Source organism: Brassica rapa, chromosome A03, assembly GCF_000309985.2.
Source record: "Brassica rapa cultivar Chiifu-401-42 chromosome A03, CAAS_Brap_v3.01, whole genome shotgun sequence".
Classification (NCBI taxonomy): domain Eukaryota; kingdom Viridiplantae; phylum Streptophyta; class Magnoliopsida; order Brassicales; family Brassicaceae; genus Brassica; species Brassica rapa.
The window spans coordinates 22,935,005-22,950,713 of NC_024797.2; the positions used below are offsets into that span (position 1 = coordinate 22,935,005).

The 15,709-nt window shown below is 35.9% G+C and overlaps 5 protein-coding genes and 1 non-coding gene across 11 annotated transcripts; 4 read left to right on the forward strand and 2 right to left on the reverse strand.

Moving 5' to 3' along the window:
- The first annotated feature begins 83 nt into the window (after window positions 1-83).
- On the forward strand, window positions 84-1,545 carry LOC103860674 (zinc-finger homeodomain protein 7). 3 transcript variants are annotated; one of them, XM_009138319.3, is made up of 2 exons: window positions 84-448; window positions 607-1,545. In XM_009138319.3, exons 1-2 carry the CDS (start codon window positions 344-346, stop codon window positions 1,351-1,353), a joined length of 852 nt encoding a protein of 283 aa, XP_009136567.2. In that variant the 5' UTR covers window positions 84-343; the 3' UTR covers window positions 1,354-1,545. The 3 variants fall into 3 exon arrangements, with proteins under 3 accessions (XP_009136567.2, XP_009136568.2, XP_009136569.2); XM_009138320.3 differs by having other exon boundaries at window positions 221-471; XM_009138321.3 differs by having other exon boundaries at window positions 245-471; window positions 613-1,545.
- Window positions 1,546-1,591: 46 nt separating this feature from the next.
- On the forward strand, window positions 1,592-1,665 carry TRNAN-GUU. The gene has a single exon. It is a non-coding gene; the product is annotated as a tRNA-Asn (tRNA).
- A 3,931-nt stretch (window positions 1,666-5,596) lies between these two features.
- Window positions 5,597-8,384, forward strand: LOC103860676. The gene has a single exon (XM_033288758.1). It carries the CDS (start codon window positions 7,166-7,168, stop codon window positions 7,583-7,585), a length of 420 nt encoding a protein of 139 aa, XP_033144649.1. The 5' UTR covers window positions 5,597-7,165; the 3' UTR covers window positions 7,586-8,384.
- Window positions 8,385-9,167: 783 nt separating this feature from the next.
- On the forward strand, window positions 9,168-11,361 carry LOC103860678. 3 transcript variants are annotated; one of them, XM_009138324.3, is made up of 4 exons: window positions 9,168-9,408; window positions 9,694-10,340; window positions 10,430-10,852; window positions 10,935-11,361. In XM_009138324.3, exons 2-4 carry the CDS (start codon window positions 9,701-9,703, stop codon window positions 11,096-11,098), a joined length of 1,227 nt encoding a protein of 408 aa, XP_009136572.1. In that variant the 5' UTR covers window positions 9,168-9,408; window positions 9,694-9,700; the 3' UTR covers window positions 11,099-11,361. The 3 variants fall into 3 exon arrangements, with proteins under 3 accessions (XP_009136572.1, XP_009136573.1, XP_033144645.1); XM_009138325.3 differs by having other exon boundaries at window positions 9,178-9,411; XM_033288754.1 differs by having other exon boundaries at window positions 9,208-9,588.
- Window positions 11,259-13,958, reverse strand: LOC103860677 (lipid phosphate phosphatase epsilon 1, chloroplastic-like). Of its 2 annotated transcripts, XM_033288756.1 has the most exons (4): window positions 12,296-13,958; window positions 11,973-12,198; window positions 11,797-11,870; window positions 11,259-11,707 (listed from the first exon to the last, which is right to left on the reverse strand). In XM_033288756.1, exons 1-4 carry the CDS (start codon window positions 12,443-12,445, stop codon window positions 11,480-11,482), a joined length of 678 nt encoding a protein of 225 aa, XP_033144647.1. In that variant the 5' UTR covers window positions 12,446-13,958; the 3' UTR covers window positions 11,259-11,479. The 2 variants fall into 2 exon arrangements, with proteins under 2 accessions (XP_033144647.1, XP_033144646.1); XM_033288755.1 differs by having other exon boundaries at window positions 11,797-12,198.
- A 253-nt stretch (window positions 13,959-14,211) lies between these two features.
- Window positions 14,212-15,526, reverse strand: LOC103860680 (lipid phosphate phosphatase epsilon 1, chloroplastic). The gene is made up of 4 exons (XM_009138326.2): window positions 15,077-15,526; window positions 14,747-14,972; window positions 14,580-14,653; window positions 14,212-14,500 (listed from the first exon to the last, which is right to left on the reverse strand). The coding sequence occupies exons 1-4, from the start codon at window positions 15,221-15,223 to the stop codon at window positions 14,273-14,275; spliced, it is 675 nt and encodes a 224-aa protein (XP_009136574.2). The 5' UTR covers window positions 15,224-15,526; the 3' UTR covers window positions 14,212-14,272.
- Between the last annotated feature and the right edge of the window lie 183 nt (window positions 15,527-15,709).

The window sequence follows — 15,709 nt, forward strand, 5'->3', positions numbered from 1 at the left end:
AATGTGAACTAGTTCAATAAGTTTCTTCTTCATCTCTCACCACATCCTAATGTCGTAACTAGTTGGTAATTGTTTGACTAATCTAGGGTTTTTGCAGACACACATTAATTAGTAACACCAATAACATCATCACAAAAGAAAATAGAGAAAATATATAAATGCAATAATGGGAGATGGGCCAAAGTTGCAGGTGGTGGGAGATAACATATGACAATGTCTCCAAATTAAGAGGCACCACCACACATACACACTCTATCTTTCTCTCTCTAGTAGTAGTAGGTTTGTGTTTTCTTTTATAAAATCGATATTTTCTTGGATTTTCATGTGAAATTAAACTTGATGGATGAAAGGAAACAGATGCACACACGTCACCACCACCACCACCATTTCTATTTCTCCCTCTTCTTCAATATCAATCTCATCTTGCACTCTAGTCTTTGCTGAAACAGTAAGCTCTTTAAATCCCTCCAGGTGAGTCTAAAATTAGATAATTTTTCCTCTTTAATTCCAAATTAAATAAGAACTGCAATGATGTTTTTTTTATTTGCATGCAATAGTTATGATTATAAGTAGGTTATTACAATTTAACAAATGTATCTTCTTTAGAGTCAGATTTTTACAATGGAGCATGGAGGAAACTGCAATGCAATTACTTCCACAACAATAACCTTAAAAGCAAAACCAAATACCAACCCGGATCCGAAAACCAAACCCGGTTCAGATTCATTCTTGATCAAGAAAGAAAACCAAAAACCAAGGACGCGTTCCAACCAAGCAGCCAAGTACGAGGAGTGTCAGAAGAACCACGCGGCCTTAACCGGAGGACACGTGGTGGATGGATGCTGCGAGTTCATGCCCGGAGGAGAAGAGGGCACTTCAGGTGCACTAAAATGCGCAGCCTGCAATTGCCACCGGAGTTTCCACCGGAAGGAAGTGTACGGACATAGAAACAGTACACAAGAAGAGCTGATATCTCCGACGTTTTACCGTAGTGGCAACTCGTACAAGGCGATCCAGCCACGTGGAGTGTATCCGACGGGTGAGATTGGACGGAGGACATCATCGTCGAGCGAGGATATGAAGAAGATATTGAACCAAAATAGTGATGGAAAAGGTTTGATGATGATTACGAGGAAGAAGAAGAGGGTTAGGACAAAGATTAATGAAGGACAAAAGAAGAAGATGAAGGAGTTTGCAGAGAGGCTAGGGTGGAGTATTCAAAAGAAAGATGAAGAAGAGATTGATAAGTTTTGTAGGACGGTGAATCTGAGGAGACAGGTATTCAAAGTGTGGATGCATAATAACAAGCAAGCAATGAAGAGGAATGGTAACATTTGTGATCTGCAAAATTAATAAATCCTGTTTTATTTTTTGCATTAAAATTGCTTTGAATATGAAATCGTGACTAGATTATAGGATTGTAGGTGCAAATCTTGAAACCAGAAGCGTCTACCTATGCTATGATTTATTGTCTCAATGTGCTATTTTCTTAAAAATTAGTTCGTGTGTGTGGTTACAATGAATTGATAAAGTTTGTACCTAAAACTAAGAACGCTATAGCAGGCAAAAGATTTAAAGGAATAACAAATCAGCTGGAATAGCTCAGTTGGTTAGAGCGTGTGGCTGTTAACCACAAGGTCGGAGGTTCGACCCCTCCTTCTAGCGTATTTTTTACATTAATTTGACTCTTTTAGTTATAAAAAAACTGAGACTTGATTATTGTAATTGTGGAAGTCAAAAAGCAAGAACTATGTTAATTTTGACTCTTCTAGCGTATTTGTTGCCACTAAAGGGTAAAGGCAGGGGTTAGATATCTTTATATATAAAGAAGGGTTTCCTTCTCTCCTAGAGTGTCCACATAGGATGCCACATAGATAAGTCTTCTCATGGCATAGCGACACCTGTCCCAGGAGCAAAACTCATCGTTTCATTTATGTGTTGTCTTATACTCCGTGATTCAGTCCAAAGATAGCGAAACTGCCGCAAGAGTTTTTAGAGTTTGGTGTTCTTCTTTCACAATTAAACGAACAATCTTCTTATTCGATCTCTGATACAGCTACGGAGTTTCGATATCTTCAATCCACGTGAGAATTTCTTTGTGAATCTTCGACCTGAGGTTCTGTCTTCTTCCTTTCTTTCCTTTCCCTTCTGACCTTCATCTTCTTCATGACTGTCCACGTTTGTTTCTAGGGTTCATCGTCCTCTACAGCGAGCTCTGACACAGTCAACCAACAATGGAGGGGGAAAGGTTGTGTGGACGAGTGTTGGTGAGGAATCTCTGCATCGATCTCGGTTAATGTCAGATTCATTGCTCACAATGGTTTCTCTCTATTCTCTGATTCTGATTCTGCTTCATATACCTTAAAAATTTCATTGATTCAAATCGGATTGATATATAATCAATCTTTTACATTAAATATTGAAATACTTAGTATCTGATTGCCTGGTTTGGATATTGAGTTCTGAATTTTGGAAACCTTATGTAATTGGAATTGCAGCTCCTTCTTCATGTTCTATATGTTGCTTGCATTCTCAGTACTGTTGTTATAGTTCAACCACCAGCACAACATTGTTGTGTTTGAGAGAGTTAGTGACTGTAATACGTGTTCTAGATTTAATTGCAATTTGCAGCTGCATATGCTATTACTAGCTCTTTCTTCATATTCTTTCTCTTGCTAGAATTCTCTGTACATTCTAAATTGTTTCTCTTATAACATAGAAAGTTCATATCTTGGATTGTTCGGGATCAACAACCAGCGTAACTGCTCTGTATCTATGACTGAGAGAGATCTTAATGTTTAACCTCATATTAAACATGTTCTTGGCTCCTTTAGCCACGATCTCTATTTCAATGTGTGGGTTATCTTCTGAGAGACGGTGTATCTGCGGATATAAAAATGTATATTTTCCTCCTCTTAAAACCATCTTCTATATCTCTCTTAGTATACTTATAGTGTTTTTCTCCGATTTGAAGGCTCGCAGTTGTTTGTGCGGCTGCTCAGATTTTGTGAAACAAGTGAAACCGAAGCAGATTGATCTCTTAGTTCCAGTGACATAAGAAACTTTCTCCGTGTAAGAAAAACTCCTAAACTATCTGTTACAAAAGCCATATGTTAATATCTTGAAAACATGTGTAATAGGTCATCATCTTTACTGCAAGAGGGTGGCACATATCATAGATTCAATCACTATGCTTACCTTGACATGTCTTGGTCTCGGTAAGTCACAAATCTGTATCTTTGTAATGCTTTTAAGTTTTGAAAGGCTAGCTGTTGTATAACTCCTACAAGCTCATCATCTTCCACCACATGTTTCTCAACTGTCAACTACTTTATTAACTCTAATGATCTTTCCTAATCATATTCTCTTCCAGTTTCTTCAATTTATGGGATGCAGATCATTGTTTACATGTTAGTTTCTTTATGCGCTTTCATAAGTAATAATTATCTGAATCTTTTCCTCTTCAGCAGCCATGTGATTTTTGGATGGATTTTGGTGACTGTTACATTCATCTTGAGCGGAACACTCCTTCTGCTACAAAAGTATGTCTCATGACAGTTCATTAGCTTCTTCTTTCATTGAAAAACTTTAATGTGCTTCTTTGAGCTTTAGTGCAACTACAGACACATGTTATTTATAATGTATGTACCAAGGTCCAACATACCAGGAGTTTGTTAATATTTGCTTAGGAGATGGTCTATGAGAAGTGGTCAGGGGTGGGGGTTGATGAGGAGAAATCAGCTGTCCAGGTTGATGATTCTTATGTTACTTAAGTTTATGACTGGTGTAGAGTTACAGGTATTGTGGCTACTAATGTTAATGTTAATCCTAAACTGGTTGCAGGTATATAGCCATGTCCAAGAATTGGTAAATCTGCTCCTGTCTATCATCATTGGTGATGGAGAAAAATTGAAGCATCAAAGCAGAGTCAGCAGAAGCCGAAGCAAAAGCAGCTCAAGCTTACGCTGAAGAAGTTTCAAAGACACTGAGAGAACTAAAAATCTGCAAAATGGTAAACACACTATCCTTATATCACATAGCACACAATAAAGAAAATACTTTTTCATGGTCGTATTGAAACTTTTATATAACAGATGGTTTGTATGAGAGGTGACATAGGAAAAAGAAGAATGTGTTGCAGGTGAACAGAGAGAGAAGCGTAGAAGTAGTGTCTGTTGTTGATTCTCTACTTCGAAACTCTTTTTAGTTGTAAACAGTAAATATCAAATGCTAACTCTTTCTATCTGTAACAAGTAATTCTTTAGCTGGAGAATTTTTACAGATTAAAAATGTGTTATATATTGTGAAATTGGAAAGATAGGTGGGCAAGTTTTAATGTTATAGCAGGTATAAAAAATTTGTTTTATAGTCTGAGAAAGAAATTGATGGAGCCATTAACAAATCGCTCTTCGTTATTGTTTTCTAATGTTCTGTTATTTAATTCATGCGTGAAACGTTTTCGCACCAAAAGCTATTTTCACTATTATGTAACCCAAGCTGGGTAAGTAGTGACCAAATTATTTTTTAACATCAAATAATTTTTTTTACAGAAATATTCGAAACAAAAAGATATTTTTCTCTTTATCTCAAAAAATGAATATTGATACACTAATTTGTAATAAACTATATCCCAAAGTTTTTAACCAATAGCATCTCAAAAAAGACAATTTATTTTTTAAAGTTTACATTTTACCAATAAACAATGTATTGAAAATGTAAAAACTTATCTTTTTGAAATAATATGTATTTTTTAAAGGGAAAAGTGTATATCTATAACATTAAATAAAAATAAAAAAAATGTGTAAAATTTAAAAAAAAATATGTCAAGAATTCGAGAGTCTTCAAACAAAAATCAAAAACTAATATGAAAAAGAAAATTACATAATATGAACAAGATACACAATATAATGTAATTTGACAAAAAAAACATATAAAAAGACTTACACCGTTAAGATGAACCTTAAAAAAGCATCTTAACAATCCTATTATTAAATTTGGTTTTTGCAATAAAATTAGGGGCTCAAGATGATAATATCAAATAATTTCAACCGAAAGGATGTAAAAACGAAGAAATGATATAACAGTTTACACATAGTATATAATCATATTCTTAAAAATATAAAAACATAAAATTAAAACTGTTGTTAGATTGCAATTAATATATTGTTTTAGGTTTATAGTTTAAAAAATGATATAGTAAATAGTAACATTTGCATAGAATTTTTAGTGTATTTAACTCAAACAACATTTTGAAAAGTTGTTTTAGTTATTTTTATGAAATTTGTTATATGAATAAGAGATATAATTTAGCTTTACTGAAAATAATGAGTATTTATATTAGCTTTACCTATTACAATTGCAATAAAATATATTATAAACATTAAATAACAATAAGAAAATTAATAAACAAAACAATTTGACATAAATAGTATATATAACAAACTGGAATATATATATGCATAAAGAAATTTTGATGTATTGCTTTTTATAAAAGATATAATTTGTGTAAATTTTCTTATATGTTAAGTTTGGTGTGAGTATGATTATGTTATCTATACCATATTATAACACGATAAAATACATAAATCAATCGAAATCGTTCAAAAGATAATGAGCTTGAGTTTTCAAATTTTTTTGTGGGGGTTTATAAAATAGCAGAGAAACATGTTTTAGTTCAGAGGAACTTTTTGTCGAAGTTATTATAGTTTTTTTGGATAACCCATTATAACATAAATACCAAAAAAAAACAGCAATTGTTAATAATAGCAATTATAATAACTTTGTCCAAAACAACTATTGTTTACAATGTCCACTTAGGGTTAATGCTTTAGGGAAACCACAATTACAATGTTTTCTTATTTTGATTAGATTTGCTTTACTACCTTCTTCGCATTCAATATAACACTCTACTTTTAATAAGAATTGCAACTTCAAATAATCACCACTTCCATTCCAATAGCATGTACTATGATTTCAACGTAAAATATAATTACTCTTATAACATACACAAAAAATTACCACACTCTAATCCTTCTGAACCTAAAATATTACAAACTACAATTAAAGCACCGAATATGTGATCAAATTGTTGTAAAAAGAAAATTAACATGAAGACCATGTGAAGCCCCTACAGCATATCAATTGATATGCCACGTCTCTTTAATATAGGAACAACTATTATTTTTTTTGGACAAACAACCATTGTAAACAAGTAAAATATATTTTATCACATGTGATTCTTTTTCACCTGAAGTTTTCTAAAAGATAAACATCATTATCATACACATATTTTGCAAATGCACACTTAAAACGCAAACCACAAAATCATACAAAAAATAATAATCTAAATCATGAGTAAAATATATCCCGCCCGTAGGGCGGACCGGCCCTAGTATTATATATAGCAAGGAAGATAGCTAGAAAGCAGCACTTCTTGCCCAGGCCAGGACCGCAGGACGCACAACAAGGAGAAAGTTATGTTCTGCATTTGTCTTCTTCTTTCTCTGCACTCCTATCCACTCGTTTCTACCTCCCAATCCTAGCATAGAGTCGTAAGATGCAGACAAAAACACAAATATTTAGCTATATATGACCAAGTCTAACTTCAAAAGAGGCTCTAAACAAAAAGGGGAATATGATTTATATGATCAAACTCAGTCCTAGACGTTACGTCGATTTGGAAACAAGTGCTTCAGATGTTTCTTTGCAAATGATTTTTTAAGAGGTGTTTCCTTTGATCTTGTAGGTTAATTTCGACAAATTTGCAACGTTTTTTCTTCCTTCTAGGATAAATTGTTGGACCTGGATAAGACAAAGAAAGTTCGTTTTGCAACACGACAAGTTGAGTCTAAACTCTAATGACAGTGTCCATTTAATGAATTGTCTGAAAAAATGTAGACGTAATAGTCCGCATAAAACACTATTGAACGGCGATTAAATAGGAACAAAATGTATAGATCATGTGGGTGTAACACTAACACATCGGTTTTTATTAAATTATACACATATATAGTTTTGTTAGTTGTGGATATCTGCATATATATAAAAGTCAACAGATCTATAATATTTTCCTTTTCATATCACACAGCAAACTTGTCCTACATACTCAAATAAACACAAGAACACACCTAACGAAAGGAACTCAACCTTTTCCCACAATACCACCATGTTTAGAGCCATGAGCACCAGAAAAATCCACGGCGGCTACGAAAAGCTCGTGGAAGAAGAACCGATATTGAAGAAGGGCACGAGCGTTCCGGCTAGTGTTTATGGTAATTCAAGAAACCCGGTTCAAGATGCGAAGACGCCGACGTCAAAACCAACAGGTGGTTCTGTTCGTCCTTTGCTAAATTTATTCAATGTTCGTTTTCAGAGGAAGAAGAAGAGTTTGGGGACGGCGAAACCAACGGGTGGTTCTGTTCATCCTTTGCTAAGTTTATTTCGTTTTCAGAGGAAAAAGAAGAAGACCAAGAATAAGAAGAGTTTGGCTACGGCGAAACCAGAGTTTGCAAGGTATGTGGAGTATGTGAAGGAAGGAGGTGTGTGGGATCCGAATTCTAACGCACCTGTGATTCATTACAGATAGAATCAATGAAGGAAGGATGAATAAAGACGTTCTATATTGTTTTATATATATGTATGAGGGAAAAAACCATTGTGAAGGATCCAACATGTAAATCGGTTGTCAAGAACCCTCATGAGTCCTATATTTTGTTTCTAAAGATATTTTCACTTTTTTGGGGATCTCTACAAACCTTTGCTTTATCAAGCTTTCTATTTGTACCTTTGTTCATTATCTTATAATGAACAATTCACATTTTATCATAAAAAGAAAAGTAAAAATAAAAAACAAAACCATTTCTGTGCTCCGATTCAAAAGATGGATCCCAACTATGAACTTGTCATTTTTACTAACTCATGTAGGGGTGAAGATCTATTTTCTCCTTCGGAACTATCATAGAGCAGAGATCAGTCCACACAGAGTTAAGATATCATTTTTCAGAAATCAGATTGTAAACGAATGTGAAAGTGTTGGTGGAATCGAAAGAGAGTATGAATAGAATGTGTATTCTCGTTGTAACTGGTTGTGTAATGTTGGTTGCTCTGATGAAAGTTATAGGTTAATTCATGTTTTTTTTGGTAATCTTAATTCATGTTGATTGCTCTCATGTTGTCACATGTGTGTTATCTTTCATGTTGTTGCTTTATATGTTGAATGGCTTTGTTATGTGGTAATGAAATGATGTTGTGTTATAAAGCCAAAAGAGATCTTAGATTAAATATAACCAACCTATGTCTTAGTCTTAGATGTTCATACATGAAAATGAGAAATTTGAACAATATATTTTAAATGTTCAAAGTAGAACAGAATGACATCCTCAATATCTGAAACAAACAGAATGACACATACAAAAGGAGAGAGACGGGTAAAACATGCTTTGATTATATTTTATAAAGATATATTAATGAGAATCGAATACATTCGTTGTTGATTATATAGGAGGTCCATAGTTGTTTGCTTTGAATCATGTTCTAAATTCTAGATTTCTTAGCTTTTTAGCTATAAATTTAAAATAAAAGAAAGTTAAAAATGGCAAATGCATTTGATTTCTTCTTCTCACCAAACATTAAGAAGAGAAAGATAGTCTCCTCTTTTATAATTTTCTAAGAACAATTGTTTTTTATCAATTGTCTGAAAACTCTTTTGTTTGCATTGGGTCATGTTTAGGAATTGGCTCCAAAAAATATCAAATTCCAGATTTGGAGAAGACAAAAATAGTATTTACACATAGTATTTTAATTCAAAATGGGCTTTACAGATTCGTGAAAAGACAAATTGGGCCATGGGGTCAAAAGGTAATAAAACCAAACTTGCTTTAGGACCTAATGTCGCCACGTCAACGCTTTTAAGACGTAACTGAATATTCGTGATAGGACAAGTTCATATAAGACCCACTTAACAAGATCCCTTGCACGACGTCGTTTCGTCTACTCTCGAAACCCTACCGTTGATTAATTTACACATAATACCCCCTCTTTATGGCGCCTACCTTCCTCGTTACGACGTTACCCATACCGCCAGAGGCTAACTTCGTCTTTTCAACTCTCTCTCTCTCTCTAAAACACACGTTTTATCTAAAATGTTCGACGACCAAGCGGAGATGATTAATTTAAAATTAAAGATAAAAAAAAAACGAATCTGTTCAGAAACTGGTCGCCAAGAATAGGGGAAGCTTTTCAAAATCAAATAAAAGCGTGAGGTCTCTCGTTTGCATCTATCTTCCTCCTCTTCCTCTCCATCTCTTATACGATGCCGTATCACTCTTCTACCAATCCTCTCGTCTAAACCAGGATCCACCGTTGGATCCGTTCACCTTCTTCCCCGTGGAGATCTCCTTCGCGCCTGAGGTAGTTGTTCTTTTGTTCCCCCTTTGCGTTTGAGAGATTCGATCGACTTCTCGACTTAGACCTCTTTGTTGGCTTCTAGATTCTCGATTTGTACGAGCTTAGTCCTCGTTTTTAGATTCTCGCGAGCTGTTTTCTTCATATACTCTTCGAGAAATCTCAGCTGAATGAAGTTTTCGTTAGGTATATAGCTTTGTGATTGCGACGGTGTTGATTGATTTGTACCTTCTCAATTAGCTGATTTGAACTTGTGATCCGTTAGATAATCCAAGAGTTTTCATGATGCAGAGCCACCATGCCTACTTTCTCTGCGATTGCTTTAGATAGAATGATAGAGCCAGGGGCATCCACATCTGCCAATACCACCGTTCCAAGCACAAACTCGCATTATTATTATCCAAAGCCACCAATATCAAACGCGGATAAAGCTAAATCACTTAACGAGAGGAGGAGGACGTTCACTCGTCCTAAGATGTCACCTGCTCTCTACGCCACTCCTGACGCAATCCCGCTACCTAACTCCCCATCTTCCTTCCCGCCGTCGCCTTATATCATCAACCACAAGTCCCGCGGGCCGCCAAGGCTTTTGAAGAGCTCTTCCGAGGCTAATGTGGCTTCCCAGCAGAAGACAGTGGACGATGAAGCTGCAGAGGTAAAGGCCTCACCTCGGAGGAAGTCTACTTCGTTCTCGTTTCCTGTAAGTGAGCCTACCGATGAGGATTTTGGTGGGGTTGTTGATGGTCCTTTTGGGAGTTGGTCCAATGGTTTAGAGCCTGTCACTGCCAAAGCAGAAAAGGAGAGTGAGTGTGAAGATTTTTATGACCCAGGTGAGTCAGCAAGCTTCACAAGTAACGCAGAGGTAGAGGTTGATGCTGGTGAGGAAGGCTCACAAAGACTTGCTACACCTGTGGGAGAGTTTTATGATGCTTGGGATGGTAACTATCTTAATCTCACATTCTTGCTATGTTCTTATCGTTCCCGGGATACATATGTTAGAGTTCCTTATAATTTGTTGTTATTTCAGAACTATCAACCGAGAGTGGAATGCAGAGTTCAGTTAACAACATTGAATCTGAACTAAGGGAGATAAGGCTGAGTTTACTAATGGAAATCGAGAAGAGAAAACAAACAGAGGAAGCTCTAGAGCAGATGCAAACACATTGGCTGAAGCTCCGTGAGCAGCTGGCACAGGTCGGTGTGTTCGTTCCTATCGATCCTACCACGTCAACCAACAACATGAACCTATCGGAAGAACTACGTTGCCAACTCGAGGTTGCTAGGTTTGTCTCCGACTCTCTGTCCAGAGGTATGGCCAAGGCAGAGGCAGAGATGGTGATGGAATCAAGGCTCGAAACTAAGAACTTTGAAATCACAAGGTTGACTGACCGAGTACACTACTACGAAGCCGTGAACCGAGAAATGTCCCAACGAAACCAAGAGGCCATAGGTAGTATAAAAATCAAACTAATCTTTGTCCTTCATACCTTTTTTGTTTGTATGCATCTAATCTCCAGCTTTGTTGATACCAGAGGTGGCACGACGAAAGAGGCAGAAGAGAAAGAAGAGGCAGAGATGGATATGGGGATCAATCGCAGCAACCATCACTCTAGGAAGCGCGGCGTTGGCATGGTCTTACATTCCTACTGCATCAAAACCATCATCCGAAGTATCACAAACTCTTAAGGATGATTAAGTAAGCCTCTTGTCTCCATAAAGGGTGTTTGATATGAGCAAGAGAAATAAGATACAGGACGTTTAGCACACGCCTTGTGAATAGAAATATATACATACTTGGTTATTGTTTTAACCTTTCAAGATGATGTATAGCTTCCAAGTAGCTGTAATACACGTCCTTTTTTTTTACGGTGGCATACCAAAGTGGAAGCCACATTCACTAATATTTTGGTTCGTGTTATCTGTTATTAACATTCAATGTTAGCTCTCTAGTCTAAGGTGCTTCACCTTGCTATGTTTGGGGAACTAATTAAAGAATGCGAATATGCAATTTTTAAAAATTGATACAATTTTGAGTACGTTTTTTTGCGTACAATGTTGATGTAAGTTTTCCTTTTGCTCATCTATCGTTTCTGAACCAGTTAAGTACAACGAAAATTGCAAAAGCTAGTGTAAGTGCAGCTGCAACCAGAAACACAGATGTTTGGAGTAATATAGATGATTCGAAGGCTTCAAGGAGAAGCGAGTTCCACATTGTGTACCAGAAGATGCAGAAAACAGAACCCACGATTGCACCAACCACCACTTGACTGCTTGTGTGAAGCTTCTGAGAAACCCTTAACCGTATCTGCACTTATCATGTTTTTGCAACATTTAAATAATTGTTACAAAGCATTTGCATAAGGGATTACACTGCATGTGAATTGAAACACTTACAAAATATGAACCTGATGCGATGATGAGGCAGCTAAGGAACATAGAGACTTTACTGGTTCCAAACCATTCCATAACTGTAGAATAACAATACGATCCATTTGTGTTAACAGTACCATGCATGCTAGTGAAAACAATTGATTTAACTATTTTCCAATTTTTTGTTTTTAGTTGCTTACCAGACAAAACAGCAAATAGAGATATGTAAGAAATGGACTGGGCGTGACTAGATGGCATCCCGGGATCAGTTCGCGAGGTAGTAGCAGGTCTCGCTTGGTTAAGCATACGTTTGAGTACTACACAGAGAGTCGCATTCGAAACCGATCCAATGATTCCCCACAAGGCTGTACCATCATGCCTCAGAAGAATGATGGAAGCAAACAGAATAAACACAACCCATTTGCTCTGTCATTAAATTGAAACTCAATAAGAAACACGAAATGAATAAGATGCATTTCATGCTAACATGTTGCGTGTATCAAGGAGATTCCTTTTCACTTACAAGACGATTAACAATGGCTTCAATCCCACGACCCGCGACCATCTCGTACCGGAGCTCTGGAGACCCTTTGATGGATGCTTTTTGCTCGACCAACACAAACTGTTGTTCCCTTCCGTCTCTGCGAGCAAATCTTTTAACTAAGACGGCCATAAATCTAACGCAGGCAAACAGTTTGAATTGCGGAGGAGAGAAGACGCTATCATTACCAAAAAGGGAAACAAATTCAACGTAAGATTAAAAATGTTTTTGAACGCTACAAAATAAGTAAGATGGAATCCTAACGAGACGAATAAAAAAAAAACCTGAGAGGGCTTTATTCAATCTTCTTCCTTCACGTGTTTGCTTGATATGGAATTGTAGACCTTTCGCGCATTTTAATTTATACTTGTTGGATTCTTCTTCAGTTCGTCATCCACGTGGTATTTTGTCGAGTCAACGGTAAACCAATGATGGAGTAAACTAATGGAATTTTTTTATTACAATGTTCACATGTGCTTTTATCTTCATAGAAAAATACAATGCATTTTCAGCAGGGGTTATTAGTCTTATGTTTTTAATGGATTTGAAAATTCAAACGACATTCAGTAATAATTTTAGTATGATTTTAAAATATATATTTAAATCATGTGTGTTATTGGTTCTATTATTTATAATTTTTAATCCAATCATATAGATTTACAAATAAATTTTATTCCGTAAAAGATTTGAATGGATTTTTTTGCTAAAAATATAAAGGCTTAAATTCAAAGAAAAATGTCAACATTTTTATATACTAATTAAAACAAACATGTTAGATGTGTAAATAAATATATTTTACTTGGATTTATAAATCCTATATGGATTCTTCAACCAATTAAAATGCATGAAACTATAATTAGCATTAGTGGTTTGATATCATTTAATTATATACAGACTCTATTAATATCAAAATTGGTATTAATAAGTTTATGATTCTATTAAAATCTAGTGTTTACTAATACTTGAGTTTTAAACAATTGAACTCATTAAAAAAACTTTCAAAAGACTATATATATATCTTCTAGATTCCTAAAAGCAATATGTATAATATTTATATAGATGTTTTTAACATACAAAACATTTTGCAGTTCTTTACAAATTTAACAATTCTCTCAATTCTTAAAATCAATAAACTCTATATAAAATCAACAAACTTAATCTCACCAAAGAACTTTTCCAAGAGATGGTTTCTCAAGGTGCTCATCCTGATATTATGACTTATGATATTTTACTGGATGGGTTATGTGACAATGGAGAACTAGAAAAGGCATTGGAATTACTTGATCAAATGCACAAGAGTGAGATGGATCTTGATATTATTATCTATAATATCATCATTCACGAGATTTGCAATGCTAGTAAGGTTGATAATACTTGAGATATATTCTGTAGCATCTCTTTCAAAGGAGTGAAGCCTGATGTCAAAACATAAATACACTACAATGATTGGAGAACACTATGTAAGAAAGGCTTGTTGTCTAAAGCGGACATGTTGTTTAGGAAAATGGGAGAGGGTGGGATTGTGCCAAATGATTGCACGTACAAACACACTAATCCGAGATCATCTCCGAGTCCATAAGCAATTCAGTTGAAGAGGTGTGGCTTCACTAAAGATGCTTACCATAGAGATGGTTATGGATATGTTATTTGATGGTAGATTGGACAAAAGATTTTTGGATATGCTTTCATGGCAAAGATTGGTTACGTTCTTTTGCCTTGGTTATTGTTTTAACCGTTCAAGAAGCTGTAATACACATGTTTCTTTTTTTTTGCGGAGGCATACTAAAGTGGAAGCCACCTTCACTAATATCTTGGTTCGTGTTACCTGTTATTAACTTTCAATGTTAGCTCTCTAGTCTCAGATGCTTGACCTTGCTATGTTTCGGGAAGTAATTAAAGAATGCGAATGTGGAATTCTTTAAAAAAAATAGGAGTACAATTTTGAGCAAGTTTTTTTGCTCATTTATCGTTTCTGAACCAGTTAAGTACAACATGGGTTGCAAAAGCCAGTGTAAGTGCAGCTGCAACCAGAAATACAGATGTTTGGAGTAATAGAGATGACTCGAAGGCTTCAAGGAGAAGCGAGTTCCACGTTGTGTACCACAAGATGCAGAAAACAGAACCCACGATTGCACCAACCACCACTTGACTGCTTGTGTGAAGCCTCTGAGAAACCCTTAACCGTATCTGCACATATCAAGTTTTTGCAACATTGTAAGCATTTGCATAGGAAGGGATTACAAAACATGTGAACTTAAACACTTACAAAATATGAACACGAAGCGAGTATGAGGCAGCAAAGGAACATAGAGACTTTGCTGGTTCCAAGCCATTCCATAACTGTAGAATAACAATATGATCCAATTTGTCTTAACAGTAACATGCTAATGAAAACAATTGATGACTGGTTCCAAGTTCTTTTTAATTGCTTACCAGACAAAACAGCAAACACAGATATGAAAGAGATAGACTGGGCGTGAGTAGATGGCATCCCGGGATCAGTTCGCGAGGTTGTAGCAGGTCTCGCTTGGTTAAGTATACGCTTCAGCACCAGGGAAAGAGCCGAATTCGAAACGGATCCAATGATTCCCCACAAAGCTGCACCATCATGCCTCAGAAGAATGATGGAAGCAAACAGAATAGACACAACCCATTTGCTCTGTCTCAATAAGAAACATACACACAACACGAAATAAATATACTTTAAAAAAGAGGCATTTCATCGAACAAGTTGCGTGCATCAAGGAGATTCCTTTTACTAACCAGACTATTAACAATTGCTTCAATCCCACGACCGGTTACCATCTCGTGCCGGAGCTCTTGAGACCCATTGATGGAAGCTTCTTGCTCGACCGACCCAGATTGTTCGCTTCCGTCTCTGCGAGCAAATTTTTTGACTAAAACGGCCATAGATCTAGCGCGGGAAACAGATAAAGGAACTATAGCTCCGATCGAACGAACTATAGCTCCGATCAGTTTGAATGGCGGAGGAGGCGAGAAGAAAACAAAGTCAACGTAAGTTTCCGTCGGAAAGGTGGAAACTTTTAAGATGGAATCGTGAGGCGGCGACGAAGAAAGAGATTGCAAATCAATAAAGAAAAGAATCTGAGAGGGCTTCTTCAATCTTCTCCCCCCTCCTTCACGTTTGTGCTTGTTCGATTCTTCTTCAGTTCTTCATCCACGTGGGCATTTTGTTGAGTCAACGGTAAACCAATGATGAAGTTAAACTAAAATGGGTTTCTTTTATAATCATGTCCACATGTGCTTTCTAATATCGAAATTATTTTAGAATATCTTCATAGAAAATACAATTTTGTAGTGTTAATGAGAGTTGAATTTCTGATGGTTGTTTAAAAAAATAAGCATGGATTATTGGCTTATCTTTTTTAGTAGATT